The sequence below is a fragment of the Lepidochelys kempii genome, chromosome 18 (genome assembly GCF_965140285.1).
Source record: "Lepidochelys kempii isolate rLepKem1 chromosome 18, rLepKem1.hap1, whole genome shotgun sequence".
Classification (NCBI taxonomy): domain Eukaryota; kingdom Metazoa; phylum Chordata; order Testudines; family Cheloniidae; genus Lepidochelys; species Lepidochelys kempii.
This window is the reverse complement of record NC_136397.1, coordinates 20,034,557-20,059,564: the sequence shown is the minus strand read 5'-3', so window position 1 is coordinate 20,059,564 and position 25,008 is coordinate 20,034,557. Positions and strand designations below refer to the sequence as shown.

The following is a 25,008-nucleotide window of genomic DNA, read 5'->3' as shown; positions in this document are numbered from 1 at the left end:
AATTAAGAAGCGTTAAAAACAAAATGGGAGGCTTAGCACAAGGAAGAATTGTTGGTAATGGCAGTAAGGTTGTGTGCTCACGTGAGTGAGCAGTGCATGTACAGTATCTGAAATGAAAAACAAACCTAACATCTAAGCTTATAAGCCAATACTGAATTGGGTTTTGAGAAGGGATTTGGAGGAGGGTGGAAGTCAGGCAGCTGGGGGTCAAGAAGGAAATTCCAGGGCGATTGTCCTACCTGAGACCTTAAATTATCAATTACTGTTGTCCTGCATTATAGCTTGTAATGCGGAAATTTTTGAGTGTGCACCTAACCATTTGTAGATACTTGCATTTCAGGTTAAGTGTGTGTGAGACCCTTGTTTTTGTTCACACCTATAGAGTTTGATTCAGTATTTCAGGTGAAACCACCATTTGGCCCAGGTTTGCCAGCTGACACTCATATTTCATTGTGGAAGCTTATTAGAGTTCTAGTTCCAAGCTTGCATGAAGAACACAGTATGCAAACTCAACAAAGAACTTGTTAAAAGGATGTTATTAAGGCTGCTAAGTCAAGTTAGGAAATGCCAGATTTGAGATTGCACAGGCAACCTTAACTTGGTCACCTTATGGATGTACATTATGATAGTATGTGATCACATAATCAGACTATTTTTTCCACATGATCCCTGCCTCGTTTGATTCCCCCCCGATTCCCCCCACCCCCCTGTTTCCCCTCCCAAGGCTGATAATTTGGACATATTTTCACAAGGATGGCAAAAGACGTTCCTGACACAAATTTCAAGTCCCCCTTTCAAAGTGGGGGGAGGGGGGGCAGGGGGAGAGTTTGTCTTACTGCAGCATTTGTGGGGTGGGAGGAAGCTTTCCTCCAACTGTTGGCTCTTTGACCATGGTATAGTTTGATGCTCTTGTTTGACATGCTGTGTGAATAATAAATACCATTGGATGACTAAGGCTAGTTACTTGGTTCTTAGAATAAAAAGGTAGGAGTCTTCTGAACCGATCTTTTGGTGTTGGCTCTCATGCATCAAACCAATGGTCATATATACTCTTCATGGGCTTGGATATTAAGGAATGCTTGACTCTATGCAGCTGATGTATGCAACATCAGGGTCGCCATCTTATATACAAAATACAAGACTGCTGAAGTTCTAAACTCAAGTTCTGTCTGGTACACTGGTGCTTTCTGTGTATGCCTGTGTAAAGATAGAGGAATGGGCATTCTCTATGAATTAGTGTGTATTACAATTATATTATGTGAAGAAAATTGAGGGTGTTCGTGGGGAGGCTTTGGTAGCCATTAGGTAGTTGTTGCATGCATAGAAAATACAAATGGAAATATTCACTAGCTTACTGAATAACTAACTCTACTGCTCAGAAAAATGTCCTGACAAGTGAAGCCAAAAGAGAAATACTTACTCTGAATTTTTTAGGACATAGAACATGAATCTCCATATGAAATTACAGTTCAAGAGGAAATCACGGCTCGACTGCACTTCATTAAATTTGAGAACACTTACATTGAAACCTGCTTAGATTTCATTAAAGACCATCTTGTCAACACAGAAACTAAAGTGCTCAAAGCCACAGGGGGTGGTGCCTACAAATTCAAAGACCTCATTGAGAAGAAACTAGGACTGAAGTAAGTGGAAACTGGTTGAAAATCAAACTCTTTTTGAAAGATAAAATACTGTCACTAGTAAATGTTAGACTGTAGCCTTACGTGCTTGTACTGTAATCTTCTAGGACCTCATAAGCTTAGCAAGGCTGGGCTTGAATAGGTGACATCAAGGAATGTTGATGTGATTGTAATTCACTAGGAGATACTTGTCCCTCTTTGTTGGTACTGAATTTCCCCAGCATGTTGGTTGGGTGTGCTGTGCTGCCATACATGCCATCTTTCAGTTGACAAATAACGAAGGTCACTAAAGATCTGAAAATTTGACACAATAGGGGTCTTACCCTCAGGGTCCTGGCTAAACTCCAGCATTGTTAATATATTCTGCTTCCCTAAAACTCTCCCTGCGGTTTCAGCTGCATATGGTAATCTTACCTCTGTGTCCTAAACACTATGTAGTGTGACTCTGATGTTAGACAGTTCAACTCTTATCTCAGAGGTGGCTGCATTTCAGTGGTGGGCAAGTGATTCTCCATCAGTTTCTAAAGTGCTTTGGATTCATTTTGAGGAGAGTTCCTATAGAAACCATCATTCCTATCTCTGGAATACCTATCACAGTGGATTCAAAATTCAAAGCACTATATAAATGCTATCAGTTCTTTAACAACAGGAATTGCAAAGCTCTGGAATCTTTAGCCTGTAACTATTGTATTTTCTCATGTCAATATTTTTCTGTACATAAATCTACATAGACTGTGTCCAAAATCATAAGCCATTAAAAGTCATGATTGTGGATTTCTGTTTTCCTGCCAAGTGTTGTTGGATGTGTGTGGAAAAAAGGTAATTTTTAAAAGGGCATATTGTCTTTAGGATTATTCTGTTTATAAGTGTGTGTGTTTTCTCTTCAGGGTGGATAAAGAAGATGTAATGACTTGCCTAATTAAAGGGTGTAACTTTGTGTTAAAAAATATACCCCATGAGGTGTTTGCATACCAGAAAGATTCAGATACGGAATTCCGATTTCAGACAAATCATCCAAATATTTTCCCTTATTTGCTAGTCAATATTGGCTCTGGGGTTTCTATAGTGAAGGTGAGTAAGCCTTTAGACTATTTCATTTAGTGTGTGTGGGGAGAGCGGGGGGGTTGTGTCCTCAAACTGATGAACGGTAGTCATCTAGATCTACACAGATTGATGTTTGTTTCCTTTGTGGGTTATCAAATTTTAAACAAAAAGACCCAAACCACAACCAACATGTTGACTTCCATTTCTTAATATACGTTTTACCTGCTTTTCCACTGCACTACCATCTGTCCCCTTTTAGTTGGATAATGCTGTGCTTAAAGAGGCTAGTGTAATACTGCAGCTGCAAATGACAAATACAAAAACACACTTTTGGCAGCCACTTATGGATAAACGCTTAGGGCTGGTCCACACTGGGAAACTACATCATCATCATGTCATGTCTCTGGGGTGTGAGGTGGATTACCTTTTCTGAAGAGAGAACCCCCTCCTGTCAGTGGAGGTAGTGTTTACACTGAAGCAGTACAGCAGTGCAGTTGCACTGTGGTAGCATTTCTAGGGTAGAAAAGCCTTTAGTCTTCAGATGGATGCTGTGAGCAGAAGAAGAATGCCTGCCTTAAACTTCTTTGCTGGAACTTCTCAGTATATAAAGTGGGTATGGGGGGTGGCAGTGCTTCCCTGCTTCAGAAGTTTTAGAGGACTGGTTATGATCGAAAGCACTGTACGTTGTATTAGTGACTAACAATTTCCAACTCTCGGCATGTGACAAGGGTTGTGTTGTCATAGTTAATATCCTCTAAATTAAATCTAGTAACTATCCTATGCACATCTGTAGTGGCTAAAATCATGCTCAGTCCATTAAAGCAACTCTTTCTGTAAAAGCATGTCTGTAGTTCTAATCCCTAAGCAGTCTGGGTTAAAGAAAAAGCTATATGGTAACCAGTGGGCCAGATACAGAGTGAGAGATTATAGAAGCCATGTAGGATTTCAAAGTATAACTTGGATATGTAACAAAGGCAAGGAATCTCAGCTTATAGATAACTTATTGTATTTTTGTAATTATTGTGGTAGAAGTACCCAAAGGCCTCAATTAAGATTGTGCTGTGATCTGTACGAATATGTTCAACAAGTGGGTAGGTCTACATTGCAATACAATACCAGTGGCTGGCCCACGTCAGCTGGCTGGAGCCTGAACATCTACACTGCAATTCTATAGTCCCATGAGCCTGAGACAGCTGACTTGGGCCAGCTGCAGGTATTGTATTGCAGCGCAGACATACCCAGTTCTTATCATCTAAAGACAAGGACGCTACAAATTCTTTACATAAGAGAATTTTGCCATTGAAATGCTGCCACCTCTGTTGGAGTGTGGCAGCCAAGTGGACAGCTGGCACACTGAACATATGGGGAGAAGAAGGGAGGAAATTTCGGCCAGGGCTCTTAAGCAAACCCCTACTCTTACATCAGATACTGTGAGATGTTGGTTTGTCCATAGAGCAGAAAGGACTTCCAACTTCTAAGGAGTCATCCTGAAGACCATAAACTGAATTTCATGTAGCAAGTCTGTAGCTGAAGATAAAGGGCTAAATGGATCCTACCGAGATTGGATCATGTAGTTCCATGGAGTCTATATATTTCATACCTGATATTTAGATCATTAAGCAGCCCTGTTAACAGCATTTATTCATACTGTTTGCATCCTTTCCATTTTTTGGAGTCCATATGTTAATCGGTTTATAAGTGTGTTGTGTATTAATTCATACTTATATCCATGATTGATTGTTAAACTTGTGTTTGACTCATAGGTGGAAACAGAGGACAAATTTGAATGGATTGGAGGGAGTTCAATCGGAGGGGGAACCTTCTGGGGTCTAGGAGCTTTACTCACAAAAACAAAGGTATTTGACAGTTGCACTTAAAGTAGAATGGGGAAATACAGGGGCCTTCAGTTGTGTTGCTCTTTAGAAACGAGGAACAAACAATCTGGTGGAGAATTATGATTTCTAACGTTACAGATTAAGGATCACTATTCTGCCACAGAAATTTTTTTAAAATGGCCATTAATGCACTATGCAGCTTATTTTTATATTTTCTGTTATAATATGCTCTTTTGTTCCCTCTTGTCTCTGCTGCTACTATTAAACAACAAACCTGGGCCCTTGAGCTGTGATAATATCCTTTGTGATACTGGTGCATAAATCCAAGCAATAAACCAAAAAAAGCCCCATTAGAAACACAGGGGACAAAGCAATAAAGAAATACCTGTCAAGTGGGCAAAAGGCTGAGGCTGCCTGGGATAGAGGATTTTTTTTTTTTTTTTTTTTTTTACAGCTTCTAGGATTGCATGGAGAGGGTGCAGTGTACAATTCCCTTTTATTCTTGAAGGGTCTTTTCCCCTCACTGTGTACAGTTTGAGTAGTCTGCTCCATGTTACCTGTTTTTCTGTGCCCTGTGTTCCAACATGATTGAGCTGCTCACGCCTTGAGATCTGATCTCCAGGTTCAGTTTCAGTCTAAAGTCCTGAAGAGTAGCAAAGTAGAGAGCCTGAGTATTGCAGTATATCTGAGGCAAGAGGGGTAGCTCAGTTCCTGTTGCATTTTAGGGGATTTGTATGTTCAGAGACCAGAAGGCCAATTGCCAGTCCACAGCCTAACCTGGTACTGCTGTGTTTTAACTCAACTGTTTAAATCATGTGGCTTTTCTGTGTCCCAAGATGCATGTGACTGTAAATGTTAGCTTATACAGGAGGAGATACTGTTACATATGAACCTGTCAAAAGGTCAAAGGGAAGAGTCTATATTAGCTGTGTTTTGTCAGATACATTTATTAGTCTCAGAGCAGAGCTTCACAAGTTCTCTTTTACTGGACTTGGTGGAGTAACATGTCTAGACTTCTAACAGAGTTTATAGCTGAACTGTAAGCAGTGGGGGAGCCCAGAAAGGCAGGACTAGTCTGCTGCTAGGTTTATTTTATTTTGGTGCTTCCTTTTAATAGTTCTCTGTAGCTGGACAGACAGCCTCTTTTATAGTTTTACTTTTTGAACTAAAATACCTCTGAGACATAATCCCACTTCATCCTATAACTAAGCCCACTTGGCCTCCCATCCTGAGTAGATGATCGGTACGCTGCCTATGTGGCAGGCTCTGGCTGGAATTCTATTCATGCTGATACCTGAAAGGTTGCTAGGCTACACCAACAGTCTCTAGTAACAAGGAAAGGAATGGAAACAACGGCTGAGTATTAAGAAGTTGATCCAGAGTAGCTCTTGTGAGCTTCACTACAGTTTACTTACTGGGTATCTGGCTGGGGAATCTTGGATTGGAAGAGACCCTGGAAGTTTTTCGCCTTCCTTTGTAGCATGGGGCATGGGTCACTTGCTGGAGGATTCTCTGCTCCTTGAAGTCTTTAAACCATGATTGGAGGACTTCAATAGCTCAGACATAGGTGAGAGGTTTTTCGCAGGAGTGGGTGGTGAGATTGTGGCCTGCGTTGTGCAGGAGGTCAGACTAGATTATCATAATGGTCCCTTCTGACCTTAAAGTCTATGAAACATGTTATCCCTGTAATCAGGGTGAGGTGAAGGATACTGAGCTAAGGCTTTTTGCTAATCTGCTTCTTGAAACATAGAATCCAAAGTATCTAGGGATACTGGGTCACATTCTATTTATATATGCCTATGGAACCCTATTTGAATTCTGAGCCATTCATGGGAGTTGTTTGGGTGAAAGGTACATATTTGTCTCATTTCGCACCATGCTAGTCTAGGATGGAGTTCTCCACCAGAGAGCAGCAATACCCTAAGGGGTTGCAAGCAATAAACTTGGAGGACACTCGCACATTCCTCATTTCCAGTCTTCAGGAGGAACATCTTTCAACCAGTTACTTGCATATCTTGGTCACTTGATCACTTGGTCATCTGAGGTCTGATTCAGAGAGGAGTGGTTACAATAGGAGATTCTGAAGCTCTGCTCTAAGATTAGGGTGGGTAGTCAGTCCCTGTGATATGAAATACAAGGAATGCCTGTTTGGTGGGGGCTGGGTTTTTTTGAATGACTGGTCTTACTAAGAGTTCTGCAGAAGTTTGAGATTCAGACAAAATTATCTGGCCATCCAGAAAACCTGCAGTAACACTGTTCGTTTGCTTTTCTTCCTCAGAAATTTGATGAATTGCTGCAGCTTGCTTCAAAGGGACAGCATACAAATGTCGACATGCTGGTGAAAGATGTGTATGGTGGGGCCTACCAGACACTGGGGTTAAGTGGAAATCTAATAGCCAGCAGCTTTGGGAAATCTGCCACAGCAGATAAAGGTACCAACACAGGGCAGGGGGAGGAGTCTGCCCAAGTTTTGCTGTACAGATCATACTATATTTTTTTGCCTATTGTCCATTTTACTTTAGTATGCTGATTGTGTGAATATTTGTGACACTTTCAAATACTGAAAGGATGAGAATGTCCACTTGGGCATGATTCAACCATTTTTAATGTATTTTATTATTTCTTTCTTTAGAATTTTCTAAAGATGATATGGCAAAGAGTTTACTGCACATGATCAGTAATGACATTGGACAGCTTGCCTGCCTCTATGCTAAACTCCATAACCTACACAAAATTTACTTCGGAGGATTCTTTATTCGGGGTCACCCAGTCACTATGCGCACAATCACCTACAGTATTAACTTCTTCTCCAAGGTAATAAAAACTAAGCTCTCAGGAACACTAGAACAAGTCTTGGGTACCTTTCCCAATTTGCTGGAAGACCTTAAGATAGTTGTTTTCAAGTGTACCAAGTTGGCAGCATGATCAAAGTAATGCAGTGAATCTGTAACACATGATTATTAATAATGAATGGCCACTGACTAGGGCCATCCTTTACTAAAGGTCAAGTACTGCTATAAAGATGAATTGCAAATAGTTATGCAGAGTAGTTGTCTGGGTTTTCTAACCATCTCAGTTGTCCTGTGGCTGCTTAGCATTGATCCTTTCAATTTTCCTCGCATGATTATTAACCATGATTATTCAATTCCTCTTGTTAAACTTCACATTCCCTTGTCAAGTTCAGTGTGCGATTGTTCTTCTAAGATAAAACCTGCAACTGATACCAGCTTTAAAAAATACCAACTGCCATTCCTTCTAAAATAGCTATCTGAAATCATTTCAAAGTGTAATTTCCCCTTTACAGAGGCTTTCCCTAGTTCCAAAGTTTTGTGAACTGAGTGTGTGGGTGAAATCCAAAGCCAAGAGCTGGTTTTAGATCTGTTGGTTTGCCAGAGTGGGAACTGGTCTACATGTGTGGTGGCTTTATAAACTTAATAGTATTTGGACCCCGTAGGCATCAATGCTTAGATTTTTTCATTCTCAACTCAACCCTCCAGGGTTGGGTCTCTGGATCTTTTTTCAGTTTCTCTCTGATCTCCCTTTGTCATACCCCTACAATGCCTTTTTATAGACTAGCTGAAAGCTTTAGGAAACTTCCTCCACTTGTGTAAGTGAGTTGTGAAGTCATTGCTGGTCTTTTGCTGTACCCCACGCAAAACATTCTTTTGTGAGCTCCTTTAGGTGGGAGCTGATTTTGCCCCCCTCTCTCCCTCCCAGTTTCCACAAAATTTCTGATTGCCTAGGAAGGTGAGGGGATTGGTGGATAATGGGTACACCTCCTTAGCACGAAGATTCCCGCATTGTATTGCGGAGGTCTTGCTTTCTGGTGTTGACGAGTGAATATCTCCCTGACTGGTTTAGCAAAGTGTGTGTGCGTGCGCAGGTGTATTGGCTCTCTCCATTTGCATGGACATTCCAGTGTGTGCTTGGATCTTGAGCCAGTGCGACGTGAGAGGGAGTGAAGTAGAGGAAGGAAACGAGTGTCATGGTTTAGAACATTTGAGAGATGCACTGCCAAACATGAATGAATGTGCCAAATGCCGCGACATTAACAGCACTTTTCCATGGGAAGTTGCAGTAGCTTTCTATACTGAAGCAGAGGCTAATTACACTTCCAGGATTATTCAGTCTTAGAACAAACTGCATATTCCTCTTTGCATGTTCCCTGGCTGTGTCATAATCCTGGGCAGGTAGGTGTAAGTAGCACATGCTGAAAAGACATGTTTCAAACATGCCTCCTACAGCACCATTTGAAATTATTGAAGTGTGTTGGAATGTAGCATGGATACAATGAAATATTCTAGCTGGTTTATCTGTGTTAAGTGTAAATTAGTGACAAAGTACATGTTAGCAATCAGGGGCCATCCAAATGCAATGTTTCATATTGTGGCAGGGAGAGGTTCAGGCATTGTTCCTGAGACATGAAGGCTACCTGGGAGCCATTGGGGCATTTTTAAAAGGAGCTGAACAAGACAGTAAGTACGGCATCACTATGTTCTGTATATGCAGTGTTCTGAAATGTCAGTATCAGTCCAAGGTTCTTTCATGGGGCTGCATGTAAATCATTGGTTAATCAAATAGGTTTGCCATTAACAGCACAGATTTATTTTGTAAACGCTTATTTTCTTCTGGCAAGGAGCTCTCTATTTACTCCACTTCCTTGCTCCACTTTGAGGAGCCTGGAAGATTTGCTTCTTCTCTTCCCCCTCCCCCGCATGACTGTGCCAAGAACAACCTCCTCTCTAAAGGCAGAGGGAGAAGCCAGGCTTCTGATTTCTCTCTGCTCCAGAGAGGACAGTTTCTGAATATGGCCAGTGTGTTAGTGTAGAAATAATGGAATTATGAAATTGCATTCTTTTGCCCATAAAAACGCCTCAATAATTGGAGAGCACATATCTGCTCCTAGCATTCTTCAGTTACAGGTTGTTTTTGCTGAGTATAGAGCTGTGGTGCTGCACTCTCTGATTAGTCACTACTATTTGTAGTTGCTGTATGGCCAAGCCACTCAGTTTGTGTTAGGGTGGGAACAGAACCAGACAGATTGGGGTTAATAAAACTTCTCCTTACTTATCCAGTGATGTCTGCATTCACAGAAATTATTAAGCCTCATAATAGTCCTGTAAAGCAGGAAATTTTCATACCCATTCTACAGAGATGGAAAACTAAGGTCCTAAGAAGCTATGTAAATTGGTGGAGGTTCTGTAGGTGTGGGAAGAGTAACTAGGAATCCCTGCAACACAAGGCATTCTTCTTCTGTAGCTGTATATCCTACACTCTGACTAGTGCATTTTTTTAATTTATCAAAAGAGCCAATTCTTCCTAGAAATAGCTGTAAAGAGTTTATTAAACTAATTGGTTGCAATGCATTCTTAATAAGAACTTTAATAGCTCTAAAGATGAAGATGTACTAGGTTTGGAAATAAAAATAGGGGCTTGGAGATAATTCCAGAAGGGGGAAAAAAAAATGTATTCTCTTGACAGAACACCCCCCCCCCTTTTTTTTTAAAGTTTACTTTACTAAAAAGTGATGAAGTGATCATTTCTGAAACTTAAGGTTTCTTGCCCCTCCCCGAATTCAGTAAATAAGAAGCCCCAAATTACTAGTTAACTGGATGGTTGAGTAACTGCACTTTTTAAAAAACATTTATTTCCATGGCTATTTGTCTTTATTTAAAACCTAAACAGAGGCATATAGACATTAAAATCACTTGTGGTATAGACTGTCTTACTTTCAGTTTATGGCATCTCTGTCTTTGTTCTTCCAGATCCCAACCAGTACAGTTGGGGAGAGAATTATGCTGGGAGTTCTGGCCTTATGAGCACTTCACCCGATCTCTGCCCCATGCAACGTGCAAGAAGTGGAACGGTAAGTTACTGTCTTTCTAGGACCACAAGCTGTCTTCCCTGAGAGATCATTTGGAACCCTCATGGGACTTCAGGACTGTAATAAAACTATCAAACTCCTAACTACCTTCCCTGCACACACTCCTCCCCATCTTAAATAATAGTTCAAGATCCCAAGTAAATAATTTGTAGCCTGATTTCTCACCCCGCCCGAAGAAAGTTAACCATCAACTGGGTGTCAGTCTTGTCATCACAGTTGTTAAGACTGCACATGCAAATCAGTGTGTATGCAAATGAGTCCCAACAGTTGTGCATGCAGTGTTGCATGTGCAGTCGGTAATCTGTATCTTGAAAACAGAGCCCAACATTTGCAAGTCAATGTTTTAAAACCAACTAAGTGAAAAATCAGATCCTCAATTAGACCTGCAAAAACCAGTGTTTGTGTTTCTTCTGTAGCCATTGCTACAGCTCATGCCTAAAGCAGTAGAAGGAGTACACTGAACTATTTCAGATGTTAGTAATGTCCATATGACTCATAAGCTTGATTTTGAGTCTCAACAGGTGGAAAACCTGTCTGTATGTGGTGTACTCTTTCTCCAGAGAATGGTGGTAGAATTCTTTAGTAAAGAAGCCGCAGTCAATGTTAATTTTGAAGTAAAGAACACTTTTGACTTGTATGATTTACACTCAATCTTGGATAACATTTTAGAAGAATATTTAAATAAAAAAATCTGGGAATTCACACACACGAGATTCTTGTTGCCTATTGCTATACCTAGATAAGGAGTAGCATATACACAATAGTGCTCAGAGGCTGTATGTAAAACCACTGAAATACTTGAGCGCTCAGTTTCTAAGCTTCCTAGTTCTTATCTGACATGGCAAAAAATTTAAAGTAGGTGTCCAAGTTGTACATATCATACGTAGGTGAGAACAGGTAACTGTGTGCATAATATGCAGTTCATTTGCAAAAATAAATCTATGCACTTTGCTAGCTTTTTTTAACTGTGCAACAGAATATTTGTACATGTGGAATTAACTGCTTGTGTGTTGCCTGTTAAACATTTGACCCTCAGTGTTGTTTTTCTATAAGTTTAAGGGCTGTGGGGGAAGGGCAGCAAACAGGAATGTGTGAACTGAAATGGAGGGGGAAATATCATTTTAATAAAGTGAAAGCTGTGTGCTTGAATACTCCCTTCAGAATGATCCCACCTCTCGTTTTACCAGGAAACTTGTGGGAAGGGGAAAGAAATAGGGAGATTATAAGAAGCTTTTTTTTATTAATGAAAACTCCTAAGATGTCAAGGCAAAGCTTTGACAATTGTGGAAACATTCTTTACCATACTCTATGCACACTCTAAGGCAGCTGTCCACTAAGCTGTAACTTCTGTGAGCTAGTCCCATTACAAATCAATCTTACTGGACCAGCCTGTTTCTGAGTTAATTTAATTGAGAAGTCTAATACCTTTATTTTTCCCCCCATCACTTCCCAGTTTGACATGTTCGAAATGGATCGGTTGGAGCGACCGCTTGTTAACCTACCCTTGCTAAAGGACCCATCCACATACATCCCTGACACTGTTGACCTCACTGATGATGTCATGGCCAGGAAATACTGGCTCACTTGCTTTGAGGAGGCTTTGGATGGGGTAAGGGTCACAATGCAGTAATGTGTGTCTAAATAGTTTCATGACTTGGCAAATAGATTTTTCTGTGGGCTGACATGGATGAGCTCAAACTGCTAACTTGAGCACATAGTTACACTTGGTGGATAATGGAGCCTTCCCTCTAGCAAATCTTATAGGTGCATTGGTGGAGGTTCTCTGGACACTCTTACCTCAGCATAGCTGGAATTTTTTTTTCTTGTGACCTTTTTTGAATGGTTTCTAAACAATAAAATGCTCCCTGTTTAAAAAACAAACAAACAAACGAGGGCAAAGATGATCATGCCTAAAGGGCCAAATCCTGCTGTCCTTATTCTTTTAAGCAGTCCCGCTGACTGCAGTGGAACTACTGGTGTGAGTCAGATGAATACAGTTTGGCCTAACTTAAATAATTCACATGATTGTCATGCTCTTCAAGGATTCTGTGTTTATAAATCACTCCTGAATTCCTGTATCCATAGTAAGCAAACCCATCCAAAGAATTTATTGGATATAAAAACAATTGACTAACCCGCATCTTAACTAAAGAGCGGATGATTTGAACTTTATTGTAGCAGACTGGTAGAATACTGTATCAGATGCTTCTAGCTTTTGGGATTATCTGGAATGCCCCCCCCCCACCTGTATTATTCAAACAATAGTAAGCACTTATTTTTAGATGCCTATTTCCTCTCTGATTGCATATCCTTCAACCTATGACTTGAATCTGGGGGGAAAACCTCAAGTCTAAAGTTCTTTGGCATTGACACACTGAACATTACAGAAGACAGAACAAATATTTCTAAGCCTGAACTTCAGCCATTGAGACTGTTGCATTACCCATCACGTGAGGGTAGAAGCATTTGTTATCTCCAATCCAGCCTCCTTGTTTCTCTGCCAGGTAGTGAATCGTGCTATGGTCAGTCAGCCAGACTCTATGGATGCAGCTGAGCGAGCTGAAAAGTTCCGACAGAAGTATTGGAATAAGCTTCAGACACTCAGACAGCAGCCTTTGTAAGTGTGGGCTTTTTCCAGTGAGCACAGTTAACTTAGATGTGATTTAGTAAATGTATGTTTAATATGCATTTGTTAGCAAGTAGCTCACTTTTGTAATTCTTTGTTCCCTACATGTTACATTTAGGTCATATGCATAAGAAATAAAAAGTTAAAACTACTGCTTTTATAGGTTCCTACCCCAGAGTGAGCCCCATGCATACAGAGGTGACTCACCAGCTGGTGCCCTCTCATGGTTGGGTGCAGCGTTGCTGGGCCTTCTGCTTGGTTGCCTCCTCCTGATGGCTGTTCAGACCCTTTGTTGGTCTGGCTGAGTGACTTGGCCCTCCGGCCAGCTCACACTTAAGAGTTCAGTCCCTTTCTGGGGAACCCAAATCCAGCTGTAACTTGTCAAGCCCCCATTTGGCTTCTCTTGGCTGGCCTATTCAACATCCCTTCACCTGGCACCTCTGTGAGCCAGCACCAAAGTCCTTCCAACTCAAACAGAATTTAACAGATTGACACTCTTCTGTCAATCTCTGGGGACCACTCAGTAGAACTCAAAACAACAAACAAAGCTAACTTAAGCATATTTAACCCCTCTCCAGGCTTGAGCCTCTCATCCTTCTCAGGTTCCTCTTGAGCCCATGGATTGCCTCCCTGGAGCTTGGCCTATTTTTCCAGTGACACCCTACAGGAGATAGCTCTCCAGCTGCAATCCAACTGCCATCCCCCTGATGGCTGGGCTTCCTCCCTTTTTAAGTCCTACATCCTGCACAGGTGTGGTGAGGTGGGGCTATCTGAACACACTGGCTAGCCTGGGGGTTCCTTACCCTTAAAGAGGCAGGCCACCCTGTTACAGATGCATATTGGAAGAAATTAGGTTTGTTTTTTTATATAGGGTGCTCAGATTCATTAGTAGGAAACAAAATATTTCTACATCCCAAGTAATCAAAACGACAACTGTCTCCTAGAGTAGGAATCAACATTCCATTGTATGTCCATAAGTAAAGCTTGCTGTAGGCCCCCATTTTTTATGATCTTGGCCCGTATTAAGAGTAGACTATGGACTGATACATTACCTCTTAAAGTATGAAAAATAAGATTAAGGCCCTCTCTAGATTCAGATGTCCAGCTAATCATTACTGTGTCTCATTGTGCTTGCACAAACTGCAGTGGACCAGCTTATGTATGGTAGCCTTTTATATTGTAATACCTTCCTAGCCTCAGAGGTGCCTGTGCTCCTAGTTAACCATATTGATTTGACCACAATTACTAGAACTTAACAAAGACATTTTAATTTTTATTGCACAGTAAAACTTGATGGTCTAGATATGGCAATGATCCTAGAAGTAGTAATTAGAATAGTTTAATGGCCAGTTTCTTGGTCAAAATTTCACTATCCTTGCCACTTTAAAATAGGACTTTTCTCACTGGAGTAAAAGAAGCCTGTGTGTAATAGTCAACCCTGCTTTAGATGCTCAGATACAATAGTGACTGATGTCGTGAATCTAGGGTATAGTGAAGTGGCACCTGTATTACATCTGGGTCAGTTTACAGAATCAGATTCTGAAGATGGTGGGCATGGGGAGAGAACCAATTCTTCCTCCACTGTCTGAAGCAGCTGATCCTCCATTCTCACTCTTTCTTTCAGTGCCTACGGCACCTTAACAGTTAGAAGTTTGTTGGATACGCGGGAACATTGTCTAAATGAATTCAACTTTCCAGATCCCTATTCAAAGGTAAGTCCTTCTTGCTTTACAGGGTGGACAAAAATGTAAGTTCAAGATATTTTTGGTTCCTCTCAAACTTGATGTAGGTAGGTAGTTGCTCATGGTGAGGAGGTGGGGACTGGATAGCTTAAGGCAGAGTTTCTCAGCTGGTGGGTCGCTACCCCCAGGGGTCATGAAAGGCAATCAGGGTGATTGCAAGGCATTGAACATTTTTGTTACAATCTAAACTAAAGAAAATCTTGTTCCCCTATTCCCAGCACCCCTTTACCCTTTTAAATCAAATATTTTGTTAACCTCTCAGAATACAAATTATATAGTCTAATCATTATCATTGGGATTTTTTTACTGTTACATTTATAGTAAATATAAGGGGGATGCATGCATTTTGCAAGGCTGATTATCATGGGGATGCCTTTGCTTAGGGTTGTTTTAGTTTGTTTTGTTTTTTTTTGTTCTTGATGGCTCACTTGACACTACTTCTTCCTGCTGGCCAAGATCCATTGTCCTGTCACTGTCTTGAAAAGAAACAATAGCAATTTGTGCTCTTTTTCTAGCATTAATGCAGTTATTAGCAGCCAAGGAGATATTTTATTTTTACTTGTTCATACTAAGCATGCTGATAACAGTAACTTGTTGGTCCATTAGAGGCCATGAACCTAGAGGAGAATGCTTGGAGGTGGTCTTGGCACTGAGGCAACCAATGATGGGTAAGAATTTTTCATCTATAAATCCAATGTCTCATATCTTTCTTACAGGTAAAGCAGAAAGAAAATGGCATAGCGTTAAAATGTTTTCCAAGCGTAATCGAATCTTTGGATTCATTAGGCTGGGAGGAGAGGCAGTTTGCTCTGGTGAAAGGACTTCTTGCGGGGAATGTCTTTGACTGGGGAGCAAAAGCAGTCTCAGAGTAGGTGCTAAATATTTTAAAAACACCATTTTTAAGACACTAAATATCCCATCTTTCTTTTAACAAATTCAAGTGCACCAATCCAATTTTAATGGAATAGTTTGTATGTCACCTTCTTCAAATGCTGGTTGTTTATTTGCAAGACTTGTGGTGCTGCAGGAAATTCACCATTACCAACCCTTAAAACGGGCAGATGTCACTATGAATGTTTGAATGAAGTAGTAATAATACAGAGGTTCACATTTGAAAGTTTGCGCACTTCGCTTGTAGTGGACATCTTTAGCACTGTTTTGGATATGTGTTCCACTTAGCTTGGCATTATGTTCCTGTAAGATGAATGTGTACTTCCCACTGTTATTCTGTGCTGTCCTAGTACCCTGTATTACGTGTTCACTCGGTAGTTTGTAATTAGGGATGGCTGAACGAGTTTGGATAGAATGGGAATCTACCAATACTTTGCTCAGACTAAATCTTTATCTGGAAAACCTTTATTAAACTCTCCCACACAAATGAATTCCTCATTCCTGTCAGCACTAGATACCTGAATACCCGCATTCTCACAGTATCTCAGGGTTAGCTGCCTTAAACCCAGGGAGTCTGACTTCTGGGAGATGTGCATACAAAACGCCCCTTTAAAACCAACAGGAGGTGACCTTGTGCACCTGCCAGGATGATTTGGCTCTTTGGCTTTCTGTATAAGCTTGTTATACTGGTATAGACCCCTTCCAGAAAACACTCTTTGGAAAGCACTTTAAACAGGCTTGTATTATGTGAATGTTTCCATGGCCAATCCGATTTTAGCCTAGTAAATCACAGAATTTCAGTTCCTAAAATGACCAACTGTAGTTACTAATATAGATCTGGTCACCCACCTATTCATCAGTGCATGTTCTCTTCCCTTAGAGGAGAGGATTAAGGGAAGATGTCCAAGTTAATGGCATTCACAACTGGCTCAAGGAATTTTATCTCGGTGGGAATTGATTTGCAGGCAATATCTATGCATCTAATGGGAATGGGGAAGGTGTCAAGGATGGTGGAGAAACCCAGCAGAGCTCTGCAACATTTCACTGCTGATCACTTGAAATTAAACCAGGCCATCATATTCGCATCATCCACACCACCATTTAACTGTGGTGGAGGTTTTTGCTTAAAATGTCTAGCTGATGGAGAAGTCTGCAATATGTTGTCAACCAGTTTAACTTTAAAATGGCTTAGTTTAAAAGTTTGACAAAATGCTCAATACCAATTCTACTGTCGTCTTCAAATTAAACAAGGCAAATTACTGCTTCCTGTACAAAAATATCCAAAGCTTGTCTTGCAGTTTGTCATGATTATATATAAATCATAACTATGTTTACATGAGAATATAGGTGCTACCATTCGATGCTTTCCCTAGAACCTATTGTTAGTGCCTGTACGTTTTTACATGGTGCTGGCAGCTCTTTCCTTTGAACATAAGGGCTCTTGTTTAAAACCTCTGAATTTTTTGTTTATAAAAATAATATAAAGCACCTATTGTTCAGCCAGTGGATCTCTGCACACCCCCACTAAAACTGATGCTATAAAACCCCCATCTGATATTTTGTTTATTCAGCTGCAGAGCTGTTTATCCCACATAGATGCCCTGTCCAAACTTGTTTAATGCTGTCCTGTTCATCTTTCTTCTGATGCAGCGTTCTGGAATCTGAGCCACAATTTGGATTTGAAGAAGCCAAGGAAAAATTGCAAGGTATAGAGAATCATTCTGTGGCATCTTGCCTGTGCGTGTTAATATAAGAATGGAGGTGGGCAAGAAAGTGTCTAGTGGGAGAGAGTTCTTCTACCAAGGAAGGTCACATGAAATAAATGGTGTCTAGTCTTTATTCCAGATGACTATGCTACAGTACTTCACTGAATTGCTGCTCTCTGAATTCCAAAGATGTCAGGGCCCCATTTCCTCTTAGTCCAGAACATGTAAGATTTTTTTTTTCCAGTGAGCAAAAAGGCTCCAGCAAAAAGACTCTGCCTGAATGTCAACCGTCTTTTCCTGCCTGCTATTCTAAATATACCTCCTGCTTAGCAACACCAAATAGAAAGTAGTCATCCTATATGAGGGGTAACAGTGTGTCACTGGAGACACTGACTCTAATCTCTTATGACTTGTTCTGTATTCTTTATCAAGTGCTATTTCAGGGAAACTAACTGATCTGCTTTCACAGTTAAGAGCCCAAGAATTCTTTGAACCTACAAATCTAATATTATAGCATCGTCCAGAGCTCCAATGTTTTAATGTTAAAGCAGATATATATAAACCTGACCTGCCTTTTCATAAGTACTTGTTCTAACAATGCTTACAAAGATTGCCATGGGAAAAATGCTAACCACCTGATTTTGTCAACTCTACAGAGCGCCCGTGGCTAGAAGATTCCTACAGTGAGTGGATACAACGACTAAAGGTATGCTTGGTCCATTGTGGCTTTAACTATTCACTTAGATTTATGCAATAGTCATAAAAATTACTCTGATCACCTTTTGAGTTGCATAATGCAATCACTGTCTCAGGTGTAAATTTCCATCTTAAAAAAAAAAAAAAGATATCCTCAAGCTCTGTAATTACTGATCAAATTTGCATTTTGTGATCGTGTTTATTAAAGTGGAAAACATATTACTTGCCTTCTACAACTTAAAAACCCCGAAACAAAGGTTTGTTACTCCTCATCAAAACCTCAATCAGGGTTTAACAAAAATACTTTAAGCAGCATGAATTGCAGTACCATAAGACTGGTTTTAAAGTTTTCATAGCCTAAGAATTGGAGTGAATTGAAGGGGAGTGGGACTAGGCAATAAGCTTTTCATTTTAGTTTCCTAGTACTAAGGCAGCCCAGATCAGTGGCGACAATGGAGTAGTTAATGTCTCTGGCTGTTCCATAGCCTCAGTTGGTGTTGATGTGACAAACTGCCACAGTTCACTTTAGTTGACAGGCCTAGGATTAATTGATCAGAGTTTGAAGATGCTACCTCTAAGGGAATAGGGTAGTTCAAAGCTACTTTAAACCTTGTTGGCAGGACTATGTTGTGGAAATCTTGCTCTGCTTGTACTATGGATAGGGCTTCTGTTTCCAGCAGTGTCAGTATAGCCTTCTTCACCAGCAGGAGAGCTGAGCTGCTTCCAAATAATGGTGACCCATGCAGACATTTGCCAACGATATCATTAATTTCTGGATATTAAGAGTCTGGGGTTTTGATCTGAATCTTTGTAGTTAACACAAATTAGTCATTGAACTTATGAGAACTGGCAACTCAACCCTGAATGCACTGGTTTTCTCTTTCAGGAAGGTCCCCCTCATAAATGTGCCTTAATTTTCGCAGATAACAGTGGAATAGACATCATTTTAGGAGTCTTCCCCTTTGTCAGAGAGCTACTCTCTAGAGGTACAGAGGTGAGTTTGAGTACTCTGGATTATGGATGCTTCATGGGCTTTATAATTGTTTGAAGTGTTCACTAATAGTGAAAGACTTAACACTACTTCCCACTAACATCTGCTAAAGCACTTCTGTGCACCAGAAATTGTAATAATAAACCAAATGGGAGGAATGTGGCCAAGTGATATGGGTAAGGGAATTTAGGAGTCAGGACTCCTGGCATCTAGATTCATCTCTGCTCTGACTTAAAAAAATCACAGCCTCTGTCTCATGAGCTATAAAATGAGTCTAATAATAACCTACTGCAGGAGAAACTGAGGAATTTGGGGGAGGCATAAATTAAAAGTGCTATGATCTCTTTAGTTGAAATGTGCTGGAGCAGTTTAAGGAGTTACTAAATGGCAGTAAAAATCTGACACTCTTGTTTTTAATACACTAAATGTTGGGTTTAGTCTGACTGCGTGTTTGATTACTGATAAGGGAGTTGTGAGTGTGGTGACAGGGAGCGTAAGAAACGGTGATGGGTAAATTGAGTAATAAATGGCTGTTAGGTTTGAGGTCCTCAGTCCTTTTAAGAGAAGCTAGGGGTATCTGAGAGAAAGTTTAGCAAGTCTTGGTAAAAGCAATAACTTTGTGAAACTGGCAACTCCAATCCAAAATGTTGTTGTATTAGACAGTAGTGGAATAAACTTTAAAAGAATACACTAAAAGTCTGATACAACCATTGGTTTTTGCAAATTTAAAAACCATGCTTCTATCTATTTGTATAAACTATTCGAACGGGAAAATGTGCATGCATGGGTGTCGGCTGTGGCTGGTGGTGATCTTCCATGCTGTATTGGGGAGGGAAAACCAAAACTAGGAAAATGTCATTGTAAAGCCACAATTTGGCAGGGGCAATTGAAGGCAGCCATAGAACATGAAACAACCTTGATCATCTTTGAAATTGAGATTTCAGCTAGACATTCTTCCACCTCCACCCGTTTTGATGAATGTGTGAATATCTTAGATAAGAGGGGAAATCTTCTGATCTCTTTGCTGCAGGTTATATTGGCTTGTAACTCTGGCCCTGCACTAAACGATGTTACCTACAGTGAATCCTTAATTGTTGCTGAGCGGATAGCAGCAATGGATCCCATTATACAGTAAGTCTCTTTTTTCCTTTTTTGAATTGTGTGAAGAAAAAGGCTCTGACCACATTTATAAATACTTAAACTAGATTCTGCACTTTGACCTGCCCTCTCCCCCGTCATTTCCTTAAAAGGAAATACTGTCCATGCTGAAGGTGTAGAATACATGATATACACAAGATTGAATATATCTTAAATGTCAGTGAGAAGAGAAACCTCCTGTAATGATTGTATCTCCTACTCAACCCCATTTGGCTAACGCATGAGAACCAGAACCTGAAATAAATGGGGAAATACTGAAATGAAACTTAATGAAAACTGAGTGGAAATTCAAAACTGACTACTCTGTTACAATAAGCTAGAATTCACAAACTTTCAGCTTTCATAATATAAGATGATAAAGCACCAAAGATGTATTTTAAGTGTTCTTGGGGATCTCTTACATGATGCCACTCAAATCCTTACAGGTGTTAACTTTTTTGAATTATGAAACGAGAGAAATGTATATTAATGTGGTGTACAAAGCATCCCTTCTAGGGTTGCATGAGTGAAATATGTCCCCACTGTCCGAGCAACTGCTTCATAATCGTGTAGTAAGTTTAGAGTGAAATTCTGGAAAAGGATGACTAAATGCCCCCCTTTCTACTCAGCCTGAATAGGTACATAAGATTGAGAAACAATCCTCAGTAACAGGCACAGAGCATCTTGGTGGCAGGGTACGTTGCAGCCTGCAGCCATGTGTCTGGATACTCACAATTCAGCCTCAGTGCGTAGGTTGCCCCATCTGCCTCCATGGAGTAAGCTAGAACTTGGCTCTGGTCTGCAGGAGGGAGTTAAGTCTTGCGTTGTTTCAGACTAATGCCAGTCTGGCTGCATTGTGGGCCTGGCTTTCCCAAGGGTTCTTGCCTTCAGGACTTCCTTGTTTAGATGATAGCGAAAGAAATTATGTGGTTTGTTTGTTTGTTTGTTGTTTTTTCCAAAGATCTGCACTGACGGAAGAGAGGTTGCTGTTGGTACAAACAGGCTCCAGTTCCCCATGTTTAGATCTGAGGTATGTTTACCAGTGGATGAAATGTGTATTGTAAATTCTCTGCCTTTGCCATGCAGTGAGGTAGATATGCACTTTAGTACAGTAACCACCCAACCTCTCTTTCAATAGAAAGCATTTCTATAAAATCCATTATACTTGCTGAAACCTGCAGACAAGCATGTATGATGATAATGATCAGTCCCTGCTGTCTGTCTGATATCTTAATTCTCTCTTGCTGCAGCAAACATATCTACTTTCACCCTCAAGTGGATTAAACATTAAAAGCTTTGGCTCAGAATATTCAACTACTCTGAATTTTCTATGTAACTACATCAGGTGGTTATTGTCGGAAATGAAAAATTGGTTCTTAAGGGTAACAGGCCTAAGCCTGTAGTTATTGTAGGCAGTTCTGCCTGGATCGGCTCTTTGTCTTAAAGTAGTTTTCTCAGTCACAGGTGCCTTATATACTGGATTTGGTAGCAAGCACAGACTGCTCTCTGCCATACATGAGGTTAACTTGAGTCCTTGCCCCGGTGCAGAGAAAAGGGGACTTAACCCCAAGATTCAGTCTCATCGTGCAGATTCCTATTGTCTAGTGATTAAATCAAAGCTGCAGTAAAATCTTTAACTCGATGCAGAAAGACAGCGATCCTTTCCAGCAGCCCATTGAGAAGCTGAATGCCACTAGTGCTTGTTTTTTTTCTAACATCCTGACCCCATCTGTACTTGGCACAATTGGACTTCTTACAGCTTTGTCACTTGTAGAACTAGATGTAATGCTTTATTTCCTATCCTGCGTGTTGTTGCCTTGGCACCTCATTCTCTCTAAAGAAGTTAACTGGAACCCTTTGCTTGCATTCTACCTGTCTTCTGAGAAGGCAGCTAGAGCACTATAGGCCTGGCTTGAGAAAATTGCAGGGGGAAGGGAGCTTGAGGACATCTCACAAGCCCTGCTCTATGTAACTTTGTGGCTCTTGGTTTCTCTCAATTGGTATTTCCAAATGGGCTAGAATGAGTCTCCTGCTCCCTTCTCATCCCCTAGTTGTTGGACTAATTGCTTTAAAAGAAGAAACAATGCATGGGGAAAGCAAGATAGCCCTCTTGGAAGAATAACCAAATCAACCATTCCTAACCTTCCCTGATGGAAGGAGAGAACTCGCTGTAGATACGCTAGCGGTACCACCTATATGGTCTGGCTAAGTGTATATCTACCTTGAAATCGTGGAGTGAGTGCAGCTTGTGTAGACATACCTGAGCTAGCTTCGATGGCACTAAGTCAGGTACTGGAGCCCTAAAGCCATGATAGCACAAGCTAGCAACCGGAATAATTACCTGAGGGTCTGGGAAGGCTTCTGTAGCCTTCCCTGATACCAGCACACAGTTAACTAGGATATGTCTAACACAAGCTGCAGCCACAGTCTGTGATTGCAGTGTAGACATTAAATCCGCCTGCCATGCAGGGTAAAGTCTCTGGAGCGCCTGAAGGTGCTCTCTGCAAGCCAAATGGACTATCAGGTAATAGCAGCTATGCCGGTGTAGTATAGATACTTTGTGCACCCATGGAAGGGGTTTTTCCATCAACATAGGTAATCCACCTCTGATGGTAGCTAGGTCAGTAGAAGAATTCCTCAGTTGACCAGTGGGGGTTAAGTCTACTTTACTATGTCACACAGGGTGACAAATTGTTCACAGCCCTGAGCAATATAGTTAGGTCAACCTATGTTTTAGGTGTAGTCAGATCTTACTCCATTACTGACATAACTGGACAATTAAATTTTCTATCTGCATCTCATTACAGCCGGCTGGACAAAGGCCTGGCCCTGCTGGTCAGGGAGCGGAGGACTGACTTGGTTATAATTGAAGGGATGGGCCGCGCTATCCATACGAATTACTATGCAGCTCTGCAGTGTGAGAGCCTCAAACTTGCAGTCATCAAAAACTCATGGTTGGCTGATCGGCTGGGCGGAAAAATCTTCAGTGTCATCTTTAAGTATGAAGTGCCACGCAAGTGACTGGGGTGGAGGCCTGAAGTATGGCAGCAATGGACTTGCACTAGTTTTACTTTAATTGTAAAGAATGTATTTTTATTACGACAGGGAAAATGAATTCACATGAAATTCCATATTTATACTGTGCTTTGTGACTTAAAGCAACAATATTCATTATATAAAAAATACACCCAAAATATATATGTATATCACTCACTGTTTATTTTGGTAAGTGTTTATTTTAATGCTGCAGTATTTGTGATGGAAAGACTTTATTTTTTTGTTCTGTGAGACATTCATATAGAAATATATTTAAATGTCAATGAACTCTTTTTATATATCTCTGCTTACTATGCCAGCAGTGACTTAGCACATACCAAATAGAGTTTTTAAAGTGCTGAAAGCGTTTGACTTTGCATTTGAATATTTTAGTTCATGAAATACTTCAGACCTTTCTAAATTCTCTCTTGTTAAGCTAGGAAGAGACTTATTTCCTTGCAAGCTCTGAGCAGTGTTTATTTCAGACACACGGGAGCCTAGAACAGTAACTGACCTGATCGTCAATGAGAGCAGCAAACTTACTGCTGCTAAGATTTATCCAGCTGCTGCAGGGTGAAGTTAAATTCCTGAAGCTCGTCCACCTCCATTCCTGGGTTTTATAGTCTTCTGGATCCCATCTAAATGGGTTAAGGAAAACCAGTCTCTTCAGCTAAATTGTCTAATTTTTTAAGACTGAACCAAAGCAAGCTCAATTCCTCGCCCATACAGCTACTTAAATTAGACTAGGAATTAATCTGGAATAAGGCCTTCAAGAATTCCCATGTACTCTCTTCTTCCATTTGATATTCCTGTACCCTAAAGACACAATCAGCTAATGCATGCTTATCTTAATCTGTTCCGCTTGTTAAACCCTCCCTGGCAATAAGATTTTGGCCAATAAGATTGCCTCCCTGGCAATAAGATTTTAGCATGGATATGTGTACGAAAGTACACATATCCATGCTAAACTACTTGGCTTTTGTTGATCAGCTCAAAGCACTGTACCTACACGCCGGGTAACAAGTGACTTCAGGTCACGCTCAAATTCATTTCAGCTCTGCTCCAGTTTCCCTTAAATAAAGGCAAGTAATTGGAGGGTTATGGCCAAATCTTCAGCATCAAATAGCCATTCAGAGTGAATGGTAATGATTCCCTCCTGGCCATTCTCCAAGGATACCTGCGAGAAGATGCCTGTTTCTTCTCTGCTCCTGATATTCTAAATAGTGGAAAATCTGTAGTAACGTAAGCCTGCTTGGTGAAGTCTCCATTAGCTTGCAAGGAAAGATACTCCGTACTCTTCACTGACTTTCACTATAGAACTTTAAATTAGCAGCAGTATCCTATTTAGGGTGACCAGATGTCCCGATTTTATAGGGAGAGTCCCGATATTTAGGGCTTTTTCTTATATAGATACTAATTACTCCCCACCCCTGTCCTGATTTTTCACACTTGCTGTCTGGTCACCCTAATCCTAGTGCACCTGGACCCCAACTCCATGTAAGTATCTCTAGGGTACTTATACACCCCTCTGTGTTGCACCTGAGCAGTTCCAAAAAAGAAGTTTTATCAACCAGCTGCATGAGTGAGGAAGTACCTCTTCATTTTACTGATAGACTGCTGAGACAGAAAGGCCAGTCCAGTGCCTACACCCCAACGCTATCCTTCTGCTACAGGCTACATGAATATAGCATTCAGAAGGGCCTCTAGGTACAACCCTGCTACTTCTACTTAACAGGTCCCAACAAGTGTTGTCTAGAGGGATGAAAGAGCAGAGTCAACT

The 25,008-nt window shown here is 40.8% G+C and overlaps 1 protein-coding gene across 2 annotated transcripts in view; it reads left to right on the top strand.

Moving 5' to 3' along the window:
* PANK4 (pantothenate kinase 4 (inactive)) overlaps positions 1-23,753 on the top strand; it is a 29,038-nt gene extending 5,285 nt beyond the window's left edge. The window contains exons 3-19 of one of the 2 annotated variants that reach the window (XM_073316276.2): positions 1,435-1,643; positions 2,528-2,711; positions 4,448-4,540; positions 6,798-6,951; positions 7,152-7,333; positions 8,913-8,994; positions 10,285-10,385; positions 11,857-12,012; positions 12,908-13,020; positions 14,654-14,741; positions 15,488-15,639; positions 17,313-17,368; positions 18,025-18,074; positions 18,951-19,058; positions 20,086-20,186; positions 21,154-21,222; positions 23,000-23,753. In XM_073316276.2, the coding sequence (XP_073172377.1) occupies positions 1,435-1,643; positions 2,528-2,711; positions 4,448-4,540; positions 6,798-6,951; positions 7,152-7,333; positions 8,913-8,994; positions 10,285-10,385; positions 11,857-12,012; positions 12,908-13,020; positions 14,654-14,741; positions 15,488-15,639; positions 17,313-17,368; positions 18,025-18,074; positions 18,951-19,058; positions 20,086-20,186; positions 21,154-21,222; positions 23,000-23,213 (2,112 nt within the window). In that variant the 3' untranslated portion in view covers positions 23,214-23,753. The remainder of the gene's footprint in view (positions 1-1,434; positions 1,644-2,527; positions 2,712-4,447; positions 4,541-6,797; positions 6,952-7,151; positions 7,334-8,912; positions 8,995-10,284; positions 10,386-11,856; positions 12,013-12,907; positions 13,021-14,653; positions 14,742-15,487; positions 15,640-17,312; positions 17,369-18,024; positions 18,075-18,950; positions 19,059-20,085; positions 20,187-21,153; positions 21,223-22,999) is intronic. The other variant, XM_073316275.2, reaches the window with a different exon arrangement.
* Positions 23,754-25,008: the final 1,255 nt, after the last annotated feature.